The 16,490-nt window shown below is 38.5% G+C and overlaps 1 protein-coding gene across 1 annotated transcript in view; it reads right to left on the reverse strand.

Moving 5' to 3' along the window:
* Window positions 1–15,178, reverse strand: part of LOC114661283 (uncharacterized) — a 47,302-nt gene extending 32,124 nt beyond the window's left edge. Inside the window, exons 1-2 of the mRNA XM_028814496.2 lie at window positions 12,769–15,178; window positions 306–2,711 (exon numbers count right to left, since the gene is read on the reverse strand). Of these exons, the coding sequence (XP_028670329.2) occupies window positions 306–2,711; window positions 12,769–15,168 (4,806 nt within the window). The 5' untranslated portion in view covers window positions 15,169–15,178. The remainder of the gene's footprint in view (window positions 1–305; window positions 2,712–12,768) is intronic.
* Window positions 15,179–16,490: the final 1,312 nt, after the last annotated feature.

The raw sequence follows: 16,490 nt of genomic DNA on the forward strand, positions 1-16,490 counted from the left end.
AATACTTAACTAGTTAAGTACTTAAGTAACTACTTAACTACTTAATACGCTTCTTAAACAATTTACTTTATAAAATGGTTAAGATTAAATAACGCTCTAAATAAAGTTGTAAGCAGTTATTTAAAGGAAAAAAAAAAAACAATTAAATGAGTAATAACTGTTTTCCAGTGCAGGTGTTATTTTTTCACCATGCAACCTAATTAACTATCATGATCAATTTATTTTTTTGGTACAACATCCAAAGGTTTATATTAAATGTACGTGGTTGCTAATTTTTTATAGTACAGACAATTCTTTGGACTTACCGGTGTAGTGACTTCTTGTTCTGCAGTTAATTCATTCCTTAAAGTTTGAGTCTTTGTTTCTGTTCCACTCAGATCAATATCCACAACATTCCCGACCAACGGTTTTACATATTTAAATTCGCTGTTTCCAGAATCTGTCGTCAGGCAGACTTCATAGTTGTAAACGTGACAAAGAGTTCCCGTGGCTCCAATGTCTGCATAACGGGGCGGGTAATAAGGAATCACCGGAACAGTTCCATTGGCGCATTCACTGAAAAGTTTGGAGCGCCTCCATTTATGAAATTTCAAAGTTATTAAAACAATAATGAAAACAATAAAAAGAAAGAACACTATCACCAATGAGAGCACCAAGTAAAATGTAAGGTCGCCATTAGTGCCGTACTCCTGCGCAAGATCATTGAATTCTGAAAATGCCAATGCAAAGCTGTCGGTGATGGCAATATGAACAATGACTGTTGCTGAGTGAGAAGGTCGCCCACTATCTTCTACTGCAATAGTTAATTTTTGCTTTGTAAAATCTTTCTCCATAATGTGCCGAAGTGTTTTGAGTTCTCCATTGTATAAGCCAATTTCAAAAAGCGTCGGATCAGTGAATTTGACAATTTTGTAAGAAAGCCAAGCATTCTGTCCAGAGTCTTTGTCTACAGCAACAACCTTAGTCACCAAGTAGCCAACATCTGCAGAGCGAGGAATAAATTCTACTGTTGTTGAACCTTTACTGACAACAGGATATAAAACCTCTGGGGGATTGTCATTCTGGTCTTGAACAACTACATCTATAATGGCACTGGATGTAAGAGCCGGAGATCCTCCATCCTTTGCCATAACTGATATTTGAATTTGGCTTATCTGCTCATAATCAAATGAACGGACAACGTAAAGGGTTCCTTCTTCTGAACTAATAGATATGAAAGAAGAAACTGAAATGTTTTGGGTAAGGTTTTCTTGAATAAAGTAAGAGACTCTGCTGTTGAGACCCGAGTCGTCATCTTTGGCTCGCACAGAAAAAAATGAAGACCCTGGGGAATTGTTTTCCATGACATACGTTTTGTAATACTGCTCTTCGAACTTTGGAGGATTATCATTGATATCACTTATGTCTAACGTGATCGTATGAAATGAGGAAAGTGGAGGCTCACCTTCATCTTTAGCAACAATTGTAATATTATAACGGGTTGTTTTTTCTCGGTCTAGAAATGCATCTGTTTCCAAACTATAGAAATGATTTATAGAGGATTTAAGTTTAAAGGGAATGTCATTATCTATAAAGCAACTGACCCTTCCATTTCTTTCAGAATCTTTATCTTGCACTTTAATAATTGCTATTACTGTCCCAGGTATTGCGTCTTCAGAAATTTGGCTTGAAACAGACATGAAATTTATACTCGGTATATTATCATTTACATCAAGTACTTCAATTATCACTTTAGTGGAACTTACGTGACCGCCATAGTCTTTAGCTTGCACTGTCATTTCATACATTTTATTATTTTCATAGTCAATTTGACCGTTCAGTTTAATTTCGCCTGAATCTTGATTTATTTCGAATAAGTTCAGCGCATTATGAGAGACATGCGAGAAAAAATAAATAATTCGCCCGTGGATGTCTTTGTCAGCGTCCGTAGCATGAACTCTAATTAAGACAGTGCCCATGGGGGCGTTCTCGGTGACTGTAGCTTTATAAAGCTCTTGAGCAAAAAGGGGAGCATTGTCGTTTGCATCAAGCACAATAATTTTAATTTCGACTGTGCCAGATCGCTGGGGATCTCCGCCATCAAGTGCAGTTAAAAGGAGGACAAATTCTTCTTTTGTCTCTCTGTCTAGTGACGTTTCTAACATTAAATTCACAGAATTGCTGCCATCGGGTTGCGTGCGTAATTTTAATTTAAAATGATCATTAGGCGTGAGAGTGTATGATTTCAAACTGTTTACACCCACATCACTGTCTAAAGCACTAGGCAATGAAAACAATGTTCCTGGTGGAGATAATTCTAAGATTTCTAATTGAATGTTTTCTTTTTCAAACATGGGATCATTATCGTTAATGTCAACAATATCAACGGCAATTCTATGAAATTCCATAGGATTTTCAAGTACAATTTGGAAATTTAAGGAGCAGGGAGATATTATCCCGCACAACTGTTCTCTGTCAATTCTTTCCCTTACAACTAAAATCCCTTTATTCATATTTAATTCGATATATTCTGAGTCCCCTTCTGTAAAAATGCGAGCTTTTCCTGTTTTAAGTCTCTGGTTATCTAATCCTAAATCTTTTGCAATGTTGCCAACATAAGTCCCTTTCACCATTTCCTCAGGAATAGAGTAACGAACTTCCAAGGCTACGAGAAATGTGGACAATTTTATAAAAAATAAGATCAGTACCTGCTGAATCCAGACTTGCATTTTCCAAATGATCCGAGAACAACAAAAGACCGTCGTTTATTTTAGCTGAAAAAGGTTATCGGCTTTCTTTGAATACTCCTTAATTCGGAAGGAAATGTGTGTGCATGTGTCCGAACATCATCTTTGCGTCAAACTAAGTTGAAATTTGTATCCGTTAATTGCATTTTTCATCCTTGTATTTGTGCACGGCAATCATCTTCTGTCTTTATAAAATGCGGAAATGTGTTAGGGGAGGGCCTGCCGAATTGGAGCTGCGCGAAAATCACCTTATTGATCAACAGCGGCACTCACAGACAAAATACAAGAATGCAGAATCTCACCACATACTTTAAAATGAAATTTAATACTGAATTGCATTTAAATCTCTTCCTGGTTTTATCAACATAGCTGTAGAATTCGTATCACAACATGCAATGAACAACTACATATTAATGAGGAACATTTATAAGCATATAAATACGAGTAACACTAAATGCACACACGCAGAAATATAATTATATGGTGGGATAACACACCTGTTTTGACGGAAACTCGCCTTGGTTTTTGTATCTTACATTTAAAATATCTTTAATGCATACTGCTAAGTAAATACAAGGTGTTAATAAATATTCGGAAAAATGTTAGGACTTTCGATATTTACATATACATAAAAAAGAATCATTCCAGTATGAAAAAATCTTAATGAAATCCGTATGTCTACCTATAAATCAGGACGTTTGTTTTTTGTGCTATTACTGTTTATTTATTTTTTAAATGAGTATATTTAACCAAAACTGTGGTTTTGCAACTGAGGGCGGCACGGTGGCGCAGTGGGTAGCGCGGCTACCTCGCAGTTGGGAGACCCGTGTTTGCTTCCCGGGTCCTCCCTTTGTGGGGTTTGAATGTTCTCCCCGTGTCTGCTTGGATTTCCTCCGGGTGCTCCGGTTTCCTCCCACAGTCCAATGACATGCAAATCAGGTAGATTGGCGATTCTAAATTGTCTCTAGTGTGTGCTTGGTGTGTGTGTGTGTGTGTGTGTGTGTGTGTGTGTGTGTGTGCCCTGCGGTGGGCTGGCACCCTGCCTGGGGTTTGTTTCCTGCCTTGTGTCCTGTGTTGACTGGGATTGGCTCCAGCAGACCCCCGTGACCCTGTAGTTAGGATATAGCAGGTTGGATAATGGATATAACTGTAGGTATACTATAAGTCACTACCAAAACCTCAGTCTTTATGTTTGTCAAATCATCAACACTTTTGGTTTTTGTTAAAATAAAGAAACTGTACTTACTTCAGTTTTCAATTTTCCCCATGCAAAGAGGGTTTCAAACATTTTCCACAATTTTGGAAGATATTTTGCTTTGCATAGTATAAAATTTACTGAAAGCAATAGGCACCTATCACAAAGAAGGGAGTATTAAAATGAGGTGATTTAAGTTTATAGCCATGTTATGGGATAGTAGTGTTGCATTTTATGCTGTAAGAAAGGTGTCAGGAAGGAATGCAGTATAATCAATCCATCATTTTCTAACCAGCTTAGTCCTGAAAAGGACTGAAAAGGTTCACGGGGGTCTGCTGAGGCATATCCCAACCAGCATAGGGTACAAGTTAGAACAAACCCAGGACTGAGCCCAGTCCATTGCAGTGCAAACACAAACACCCACACACCAAGCACATAATAGCACTAATTTAGGATCTCCAGTTCACCTAGCCTGCATGTCTTTGGACTTCAAGGAAACTGGAGCACCTGGAAGAAACCCATGCAGACATGGGAAGAACATGCAGACTCCACACAGGGAGTCTCCTTAATTTGATGCAGCAGCACTTCCACTGCACCACCATGCTGACCAAATGCAGTACAATACTTTCTAAATTGAGGAATATACAGATTCGAAAACTGCAGTTTTCAACTGAGAAAATAAAGGAAAAATACATTTATTCAAAAGAAAAGAAACCTAAGTGGACAGTTAAATAGGATGTTTAAATAGGATATTTTAAGGAAAACTGCATTTCACATACTTAAAAACATTTGTCTGCCTGTGGCAGATTGTCAGAAAATGTAGCAATACAAAGAGATTAAAAGGTACAAATCTGCAGGTCCATATGCTGCCACTGATTAATGGTGATTTTGAGTGGCCATAGTGTCACTCATTTAAATATGACTCACCAAATCAATTGCAGTATATTGCACTATATGATGTTGCATAAAAAGAAGGCAAAACTATTTAAGGCAAAGGTTGCTTCATCAGTTTTGTAATTGTTGGAATCATATGAACTCTTAACCTTTTATCTTGTTACATTAGATGCACAATGTGTGCAGGATCTGGCAAAGGATTGCTGTTTTTTATTTCAGCAGGCTATGTTTCCACCTCACTTTTATTTTATCTCAATTACTTCTTTATGGGTAAGTTCTTTTTGTGTCAATTTTATGTGTTCCCTTTATGTTTGTGAAGCATTCAATTAAGAAGATTTGCTACACTAAGCAGACTCAGTGCGAATGAATGTCAGAAGGCCTGGTAATGGACTATTTGAGTCCTCTTGTGGTAGATCGCCTGTTCCCACTGCAGTTTGCCTATTGGACTAAGATTTAAGTGAAGGACAGTCCTGTCCCCTTTTCACTTTACTCCGTAGACCTCACACTGTAAATTTACCACAAGGTCATGTTACTTGCAGAAATTCTCAAAGTGATACTGTTGTTATGGGTTTCATCTATAAGGGGCATAAGACAGTATATAGGAGTCAGGTGGAGAACTTTGTTTCTTGGAGCAGAAAGAGTTGTCTGCAACTTAACATCAGTGAAGCCACAGAACTGGTCTTTCACTTTGACAGCACCAAAGAGCCTCTATGTAATGTTACAGTTCAGAGAGTTGATGTAGAGGTGGTCCACTTGTACTTGAGGATCCACATCGATGACGGGCTGGACTGGTCTCATAACACAGAGAAATTATGTATGAAATGGAAGAGCAGATTCTTTGTTCTTAGGTGATGGCATTCCTTTAATGTGTGTTTTGACATCCTTCAGATATTTTAAAACTCTGTGATGGCCAGTGTGATATTCTGCACTGTGGTTTGCTGAGCTAGTAACATCACTTCTAGAGATGACCACCGAATCAAAAAAATAAATAAGAAGGCAGATTCAGACATTGGATGTACTCTGGACCCCCTGGAGATATGGAGAATTTAAAAGTTGTGTTAAAGTAATCTCCATCAAATAATAATGGAACATACTGTATTAGCTATAGCCTTAGGTTTTGAAAGATTTAAACCATTAAAGGTTTGCACCTTTATTTTTTATTTTTCTTAATGCATGAAAGGTCATCATTATCTACCAGCCCTTGGTCAGGATTGTGGAAAGTAATTTAGTGGACACAGAGAAGGTCACACCTAGGGGTGGGTGGTATGTTTTGGTTTTAAAATAATGGTGGCAGCTAGGGTAAGAAAAGCAATCACTTCTGATAAAGCATGAGAAAACAATGGTTACATGCATAACCATTAGAAATGAAAGATGTGTTTTTAGAGTCAGATAATGATGAAAAGTGCAAAAAGACATACTGATTAGAATTGTAATAAATGTAAGATTCACACAACGAAGGGCACTCACTTCATTGAACTGAGACAGCTATGTACATGTTTACAATAAAGTCCATTCTGGTTGCACATCTTGAGACTACGAGTGTTTACTTTGAAGAGAGAGTGAGTCCATTCTCCACAACAGAGGTAGTAGTGAAGGAGAAGATCAAAAGAAAATTGAGCACCACTATGAAAAATGCTGCACATCTCTCTTCTTACACAGTAACAATGAGGACTTTCAGAAAACAAATTATTCAGCAGAAGTGTGTCAAGAAAAGTGACTGGGACTCCTTTATGTCAGCAGCAATACACTTGTAAAATGCCTCAGTGTGACTGGGATTGCCAAGTCAGAAGTATTTTTTTTCCCCACTTTTTTTGTTGGTCTGGTGTGTGCTTAAACCATGTATGTCTGTGAGTGTGTATTTATTTACTTAATGAGCTGCTGTAAAAAGCCATATTTCCCTCTAGGGATAAACAGAGTTTCCTCTGTTTATCTAAAAAGCACTCCATCACTCATCCACACAGACTGTACTTTTAAGTAATAACTAACTGTGAGGGAAAAAAAAAGATTTTGCTGTATGTTTCTAAGCTAATTCTACATCCACATACGCTCTGTGCCTCAGTTTTCCATTTCTTTAAGCTTGATCACCAGCCTCGCGCTAGTTATTTGATCAAAATTATTTTTGGGAATGTAGATATTGCTTTCTCATATAATATATAGTATTTACAATTCACTTCATCTCAGTCTTGGTTAACTCATCACAAATATTCCTGATCTGTCATGTTTAAGTTTATCTTTAAAGACTGCTTTAATATGTATATGTTAAGTATATATAAATCGTAAGACAAGACAAATCAGCTTTTAATATAATGGGATTATGTTTGGTAAGATCTAATCTTTAAGAAATTTCTCCAAAATGACACAGTGAACACTCTCACCTCGGAGTACTGCACCCTCCACACATCCTTCTGCTGATACCAGCATAGGAGAGACATCCCCACCCACAATTACATAGCGCAGGTGAGCAGAGAGCTGAGGAGACTTCGTGCCAGCAAAGCAGCGGGCCGAGATGGAGTATCGCCACAATTGCTGAAGGTCTGTGCATCGGAGCTGGGGGGTCCTCTACAGCGCATCTTCAACCTGAGCCTGGAACAGGGGAGAGTCCCGAGGCTTTGGAAAACATCTTGCATCACCCCAGTCCCAAAGGTATCACGTCCTAGTGAGCTGAATGACTTCCGGCCTGTTGCTCTGACATCACATGTGATGAGGACCATGGAGAGGCTGCTGCTTCACCACCTGAGGCCACAGGTTCAACACGCCCTCGACCCTCTACAGTTTGCATATCAGGAGAAGGTGGAAGCGGAGGATGCCATCATCTATATGCTACACTGATCCCTCTCCCACTTGGACAGAGGCAGTGGTGCTGTAAGAATTATGTTTCTAGACTTCTCTAGCGCCTTTAACACAATCCAATCTCTGCTCCTTAGGGACAAGCTGACAGAGATGGGAGTAGATTCATACCTGGTGGCATGGATCGTGGACTATCTTAAAGACAGACCTCAGTATGTGCGTCTTAGGAACTGCAGGTCTGACATTGTGGTCAGCAACACAGGAGTGCCACAAGGGACTGTACTTTCTCCGGTCCTGTTCAGCCTATATACATTGGACTTCCAATACAACTCGGAGTCCTGCCATGTGCAAAAGTTCGCTGACGACACTGCTATTGTGGGCTGCATCAGGAGTGGGGAGGAAGAGGAGTATAGGGACCTAATCAATGACTGTTAAATGGTGCGACTCAAACCACCTACACCTGAACACCAGCAAAACCAAGGAGCTGGTGGTGGATTTTAGGAGGCCCAGACCCCTCATGGACCCCGTGATCATGAGAGGTGACTGTGTGCAGATGGTGCAGAACTAAAAATATCTGGGAGTGCAGCTGGATGATAAATTAGACTGGACTGCCAATACTGATGCGCAGTGCAAGAAAGGACAGAGCTGGTTATACTTCCTTAGAAGGCTGGTGTCCTTCAACATCTGCACTAAGATGCTGCAGATGTTCTATCAGACGGTTGTGGCGAGCACCCTCTTCTACACGGTGGTGTGCCGGGGAGGCAGCATTAAGAAGAAAGACACCTCACGCCTGGACAAACTGGTGAGGAAGGCAGGCTCTATTGTTGGCATGGAGCTGGACAGTTTAACATCTGTGGCAGAGCGACGGGCGCTCAGTAGGCTCCTATCAAATATGGAGAATCCACTGCATCCACTAAATAGTATCATCTCCAGACAGAAGAGCAGCTTCAGCGACAGACTGCTGTCACTGTCCTGCTCCACTGACAGACTGAGGAGATCGTTCCTCCCCCAAACTATGCGACTCTTCAATTCCACCCTGGGGGGGGTGGGTAAACGTTAACATTATACAAAGTTATTGTCTGTTTTTTTACCTGCATTTTTATCAATCTTTAATTTAATATTATTTATTGCATCAGTATGCTGCTGCTGGAGTATGTGAATTTCCCCTTGGGATTAAAAAAGTATCTGTCTGTCTGTCTGTGCTGGAAACTGAGTAAAATATACATAAAGGTTTAATGTATTAAATTGTTAACTTATACTTGTACACCCATGATTGAATATTACCTTGTGATGCAGGTAATATATTTGATTTCAGCTGTTAGAACTGAGGTACTTTCTTTCTCTGTCTCTAGATTCCCTAGATAATTTAATATGATGTTATTGTTTCCTTTAATTGCTGGATCCCTTTACTTCTTCACACATGAAGACATGGGAAAATGACAGTTTTGTGCTTAAACCCCTCACCTGCAATACAAACAGCTACATCCAAGATACCACAGATTTCTTTAAAGTACTGTCTGCTATAGGCCCCTTACCTGAGGGAACCTTACTGGCAACAATGGATGTTGATGCACTTTACACAAACATCCCCCATGATGATGGCATATTGGCATGTGAAACGTACCTCAGACAACATGATTTACCCACAGAGTCAGTTATACAAATGACAAAATTCACTCTGACACGTAAGTTATTCTCATTTGGACAAGACTTCTTGCAACAAATGGGGACTGCAATGGGCTGTCGGTTTGCATCTCACTATGCAAACCTATTTATAATAAAATTGGTGGAAGATTTTATGTCAATGTGCATCTTAAAACCAATGCTGTATCTCCGTTACATAGATGATATCTTCATAATCTGGACTGTCAGTGAGAAGGACCTCATTCATTTTCACAATGAATATAATTCTTTCCACATCAACATAAAGCTGAAGCTGAATTATTCAACAACAGAAGTCCGCTTCCTTGACACCACCATTCAACTGAAAGACAACACCCTTGTAACTTTTGTTTTTCACAATCCAACAGAGAGACGGACCTACCTGAGAAGTGACAGCTTTCACCACAAGCATATAAGGCACTCCATTATTTTCAGCCAAGCAATACAATACAACTGTATTTGCTCAGACCCGACAGACCGGGATAAACAACTGCAGGATCTTAGACAAGATTTTATCAGACAAGGTTACACCCCCAAGACAACAGGCACTCAAACAAGAAGAGCTACTGCCATACCCAGAGACAACTTTCTGGAATATAAAAACAAAGACATCAAGAACCGCATACCCCTTGTTGTCACCTATAACCCACATCTTGAAGCACTTCAAAAAATTATAAAAGAACTTCAGCCAATGCTACACAATGACGAAACACTGAAAAATGTATTTCCAGAACCTCCCCTCCTGGCATACAGACAACCGCCAAACCTGCAGCAACTAATTGTCTGAAGCTCCCTAAGTGAACCAACAAAAAATGGCACAACTCCCTGCCTACAGAAAAGATGTAAAACATGTGCTCACATTTATAATATAGACCGTGTAGTTAAACCACACTGCCAACTAGAACATTGCCTAAAGGCATCATTTTCCTGCAGATCATCTAATGTGGTGTACCTAATTCTCTGTATGAAATGTGTTGACACTGCACTCTTATGTGGTTGAAACTGGACAAACACTCCACCAGAGAATGAATTTACACAGGTTCCACATCAAGCATGGCAAGACAGATGTTCCTGTAGCAGCCCACTTCAACAGCCATGGACACTGTGAGAGGGACTTTAAAGTCACAGTACTTATGGGCAACTTCAAAACACAGCAAGAGAGAAAAGAATGGGAAGTGAAACTCATGCTAAAATGTAACACATCACAACATGATTTGAATAGAGACAAGAGTTTCATGGCCAGATATGAGGGTTGTTTGCATCTCTTGGATTGACAGAGAAAACCTGTCTACAGACCCACATTCAGAGTCAGAGACTTTGGACAGTTTTCTGATCCACAGACCTTGCCTATATATTGTTCTCCTCTCTTACTTAATGAATCTTAGCCTGAAGAGGTCTATTAATTTTTTTTTTTACATTTAAGATGTCTCATTTAAAGGATTTCCAATGTTGTATCTGTCCTAGTGTCTATATAAACGCAGGAAACTCCAGTTTCTGTATTACATCTTTCCTGAAGAAGGGAACTGAATTGCCTCGAAAGCTTGCCTATTGTAATCTTTTTAGTTAGCCAATAAAAAGTGTCATTTTACTTGACGTCTCTCTGTATCTGCATATAAAAACAATCCTGAAATGCAATTAATTTGAGGTACGTTCAAAATTTAACTTGCATTTACACAGTACATGCTGCCCACCCACAGATTTTTAAAAGTAATCTAACTCTATAGTATTCAATAATTGCAGAATGTTAATATATACTTCTAAAAATGGCAGCTGAATCATTATAGTCTATTCAGCATATGAACTGACCCCTCTACCTAACCATTCAAGATGGCTTATAACAACCATGAATGTGTTATTTCATTTCTGGCCACAGTCACATATGCACCCACACAAACTAATTCAGGGCCACATTTTAGGCACCAATCAGCCTAACCTTCATGTCTTTTAGATATTCATTCTACTAACTCAAAATGTTTTGAGGGCAACAATATTTTTCAGTCATTGCAGGAGGTGCATGTCTTTGGATTTGGGGAGGAAACTAGAATACCCAGAGGGAATCCATGTGGAGAACATGCAAACTCCACCTGGGGAAGAGGCAGCAGCACTACTACTGCACCATTCTGCCACTAAATTAAAATTATTTTATGTACCCAATATGGGTATTCAATACCCATAGAAACAGTAGGAGAATGAGGAAAAAATGCAGATGTTCCATGTTTATTATAACATGCAATTTGAACATAACAGGAGAATATTTATTTTACAAAGAAGCATTGGACATCAATAGGTATATCATACATAACAAATTAAAAAATAAGATTAAAAAAATGAAGGAAACTGTAAACAAAAACTATCCAACACACAGTGATATTTAGTATAATAAAGAGATGAAAATTGAAAAAGAATTTCAATTTCTGTATGGATGAAATGTAAACATTTACAACATGTATGTAAGTACGAATAAATAATAATGCATCTAAGTTAATGTGTATTGGAGACTAATAGAAAAAGTTCCTTGGAGATTTTAAATTAAAAAATAAAAAAAATTGTATATGTTATCTGAGGTAATCGGGATCACGTACCTCGTGCATGTAGTGTTTATATTAAATCACAGGAAACTAATACTTTGAGACTAATAAAAATCAACTTACAAAAATATTTTGAATACAATAGTAAACAAGTTCAGATGACTACTCATGACAAGAGCTGTAACTGCTGATTTGGTACATCTTTTCATAATCGAGTTTACTTGCTTAAGATTTATGTCAACAATTAAACACTTGCCTATGTTTAAACATGGCCTTCTCATAACTTCACTGTAAGTTAATCCTGATACTCTGTATATCCAATTCATTATAATAACTATTCATGGTGGCTCTAAAATCTGTACTAACCCCTACTCTCTCTTCTGTTTCCTTTTCCGGTGTCCTTTTGGTGGTGGCTTGCATTGCCACCATCTACTCTAAGTTCCATGATGATCCAAAAATGATGGATGGATTAAAAGCCAGAAGTCTGTATGACCATCAGCATCAAGTGACTCCGTGAGAACCCTAACTATAAAAAGAGGACTATTTCATTTATGTTAGGTAGAATGCCCAGAGGGGACTGGGCGGTCTTGTGGCCTGGAACCCCTGCAGATTTTATTTTTTTCTCCAGCTTTCTGGAGTTTTTTTTTGTTTTTTTTTTCTGTCCACCCTGGCCATCGGACCTTACTCCTTTTCTATATTAACTAATGTTGCCTTAAATTAATTTCTTATTTTGTCTTTTATTTTTCTTTTCTTCATTATGTAAAGCACTTTGAGCTACTTTTTGTATGAAAATGTGCTATATAAATAAATGTTGTTGTTGTTATGAAATCTGTTAAATCATTGTTTAGTAAAGCTGCTTAGAAATGCACAATTTTAGAAGATTCAAAAAGATGTAGACAGGTTAAATTCCATCACAGGTGTTATTAAAAGATATGTAGTTCTGACCGTGGGTAATATTCACTATAATCAGTCTTACCTGAACGAGTTCCTCCTCTGCTGAGAAATCACTTTTGGGATCGCAACACTTCTTTTCCGTTTCAACAGGATTATCCACAGCACTTTGAACCAATGGTTTTACATATTTGAATTCACTGTTTCCAGAATCTGTCGTGAGGCAGACTTCGTAGTTGTAAACGTGACAAAGAGTTTCCGTGGCTCCAACGTCTGCATAGCGCGGAGGGTAATAAGGAATAACAGGGAGAGTTCCGTTGGCGCATTCGTTGAAAAATTTAGACCTCCTCCATTTGTGGAATTTTAAACATATCAGGACTATGATGAAAATAACAAAAAGAAACGAGATTATCACCAACGAAAGAATTAAGTATAATGTGAGATCACCATCAATCTTCTCCTGTGCTAAGTCACTGAACTCTGAAATAGCAAGTGCAAAGTTATCAGTTATGGCAACATTTACATTCACAGTTGCCGTATGAGGAGGCTGCCCGCTGTCCTCAACAGAAATCGTTAGCCTTTGCTTTGTAGGGTCTTTTTCCGTAATCTGTCGAAGTGTTCTCAGTTCTCCATTATTTAAGCCGATTTCAAAAAGTGTCTGGTCAGTGGCTTTGGTAATTTTATAAGAAAGCCAAGCGTTCTTTCCAGAGTCTTTGTCAACAGCAACAACTTTGGTAACGAGATAGCCAATATCTGCAGAACGAGGTATGAATTCTGCGACTGGGGATTCTTTATTTTGAATGGGGTATAAAATCTCTGGATGATTGTCATTTTGATCTTGAATATACACATCCACGACGACAGCTGAGCTGAGGGACGGGGATCCCCCATCTTTAGCTATCACGGAGACTTGAAACTGGCTCATCTGCTCATAATCGAATGAACGAACAGCGTAAAGGACACCTTCATCTGACTTAACAGACACGAACGACAACACAGAGATGTTCTGAAGACGGGTTTCTTGAATATAGTAGGAGATCCTACTGTTTAGACCTGAGTCGTCATCTTTGGCACGAACTGACAAAAAGGAAGATCCTGGGGTATTATTTTCATTTATATTAGTGGAGTAGTGTTGCTGTTCAAATTGTGGAGGATTGTCATTGACATCGTTTATCTCAAGTGTAATTGTACGTGCAGCTGATAGCGAAGGTTCGCCTTCATCTGTAGCCATAATACTAATGTTATACTTTGGCGTTTTTTCACGATCCAGAAATCCGTCCGATTCCAAGCTATAAAAGTTATTTAAAGCCGATTTCAGTTTAAATGGAATGCTATTATCAATAAAACAATTGACTTTACCATTTCTTCCAGAGTCTTTATCTTTTACATTTATCATTGCTACCACAGTCCCAGGCAATGAATCCTCTGAGATTTTACTAGAAACTGATATAAGATTTATAAACGGCACATTATCATTTACATCCATTACTTCTACTATTACCTTACCGGAACCTAAAAGGCCACTGATATCTTTAGCTTGGATGTTCATTTCGTACATTTTATTATTTTCGTAATCAAGTTGTCCCTTGAGTTTTATTTCACCAGAGTCTGCATTCAGTTCAAAAATATCTTGAGCATTGTCCGAGATGTGATTAAAAAAATATTTAATGTGTCCATTCATATCTTTGTCTGCATCAGTGGCGTTAACTCTGGTAAGCACGGATCCAATTATAGTATTCTCTGGAATAGACGTTTTATAAACCTCCTGCGTAAAAACAGGAGCATTATCATTAATATCGAGAACAATAATACGAATTTCAAGTATTCCAGACAGCGGAGGATCGCCTCCATCAACAGCGGTCAAAAGGAGAATATGCTCCTCCTGTGTTTCTCTGTCCAGCTGCGTTTCTAGCAATAAACTCACGTAACTGTTTCCATCAGACTGTGTACTTGTTTTCAATTTAAAATGGTCATTAGGTGTGAGGGTATATGATTTCAATGTGTTTACGCCCACGTCGTTGTCTATAGCACTCGGCAGAGAAAACAAAGCTCCAGGAAGAGACGACTCACTAATTTCTAACCGAATATTATCTTTTTGAAACGTGGGCCTGTTATCGTTAATATCAACAATATCTACCGTTACACGATGTAATTCCATCGGATTTTCGAGTACTATCTGAAAATGTAATGAACACACAGGGATTGATCGACACATCTGCTCTCTGTCAATCCTCTCCTTCACAACTAAAATCCCTTTATTTATATTCAGATCAAAATATTCGGTTTCATCATCGGTATAAATACGAGCGCCCCCAGTTTTTAGTCGCTGGTTATCTTTGCCTAAATCCTTTGCGATATTACCTACAAATGACCCCCTCACCATTTCCTCCGGAATAGAATAATGGACTTCACCATAAACAAGGAGCTGGCAAAAGGAATAAATGACTAGGATCAGTACCTGATTTATGAAGGTCCAGGTTAGCATTTTCCAAATAATATGATGTAAAAGGGGCTCCTTTATATAGCGTGATCGATTGCGCCCGTTTTCCTTGTTAAATATCCAATAAATCCTGAAGAATACATATATTAGTATCTTCGATCCGACATAAAATGATCCTTTTTTCATGCAGTATTCCAGTCTTTTTGTAAAACGAGGCTCTTCTGCATGTGTTATATGAGGAGCTGCTAAAGGGGAGGTCCTGCTGGAGCTTTGAATCGAAAAAATCACCTAAATGACCAACAGCGGCACTCGCTGTACAATTGCAGAAACACAAAACGTCAAGTCAGATAAATAATACTGGTGTACCTCAAATCACGAATAAACAATTTAACTTATTTTTAGCGTTCGTTAAATCGGCATATTAATAATACATGAAGAAATATAAATAGAAGGAGCTCCATATTATGATAATTATAGTTGTTGTTATTTTATTGGTCTCCCCGTGTCTGCGTGGGTTTCCTCCGGGCGCTCCGGTTTCCTCCCACAATCCAAAGACATGCAGGTTAGGTGGATTGGCAATTCTAAATTGGCCCTAGTGTGTGCTTGGTGAGTGTGTGTGTGTGTGTCCTGCGGTGGGTTGGCACCCTGCTCGGGATTGGTTCCTGCCTTGTGCCCTATGTTGGCTGGGATTGGCTCCAGCAGACCCCCGTGACCCTGTGTTCGGATTCAGCGGGTTGGAAAATGGATGGATGGATTATTTTATTATTCAAGAAATGCCAACTGAGCATTAAACACTAAAATCACGGACATGTTTGTTTATTTTTTTTTCTGCTTTTTATTGTAAGTGTAAACCCATGTTTCATTTGACATGCATTGCATTATTGTTTTAGTTTAGACAGACTTTACAATACTCGTTCTCGATTTTCTCTCTGAGGACAAATAAAGTTCTATCTAGATACTCTTAATTTTCACTGTATGTTCTCTTTTTTATAGTTTGCCAGGAAGCCAAAATACTAAATAAAAGGACACCCACAGCAATGATTATTTTCATATATCACTGGTCAGAAGTTTTAGAACACCTCAGTTTTTCCAGTTTTTCTTCAAATTTAATCAGTTGAAATTTAATGAATGACCTACATGGTGAAAAATTAAGCAGCAAATTTAAAGTTTAGGTTAGGAAAGACTGGAAAAAAAGGAAATTTTTGAATATTATAAATTGACCTTCTTTTTGGAACAACTAATAGGCTTACATACAACCTACAGTAATTCTGCAGCACTTAAAGTAAATCAAGCCTTACAACTTGAATCAAATGATTTGTATAGGTGTTCCAACTTCTGTCGATTACTTACAAATCCTCTGTCTGTCT

This window comes from Erpetoichthys calabaricus, chromosome 11, assembly GCF_900747795.2.
Source record: "Erpetoichthys calabaricus chromosome 11, fErpCal1.3, whole genome shotgun sequence".
Lineage (NCBI taxonomy): Eukaryota > Metazoa > Chordata > Cladistia > Polypteriformes > Polypteridae > Erpetoichthys > Erpetoichthys calabaricus.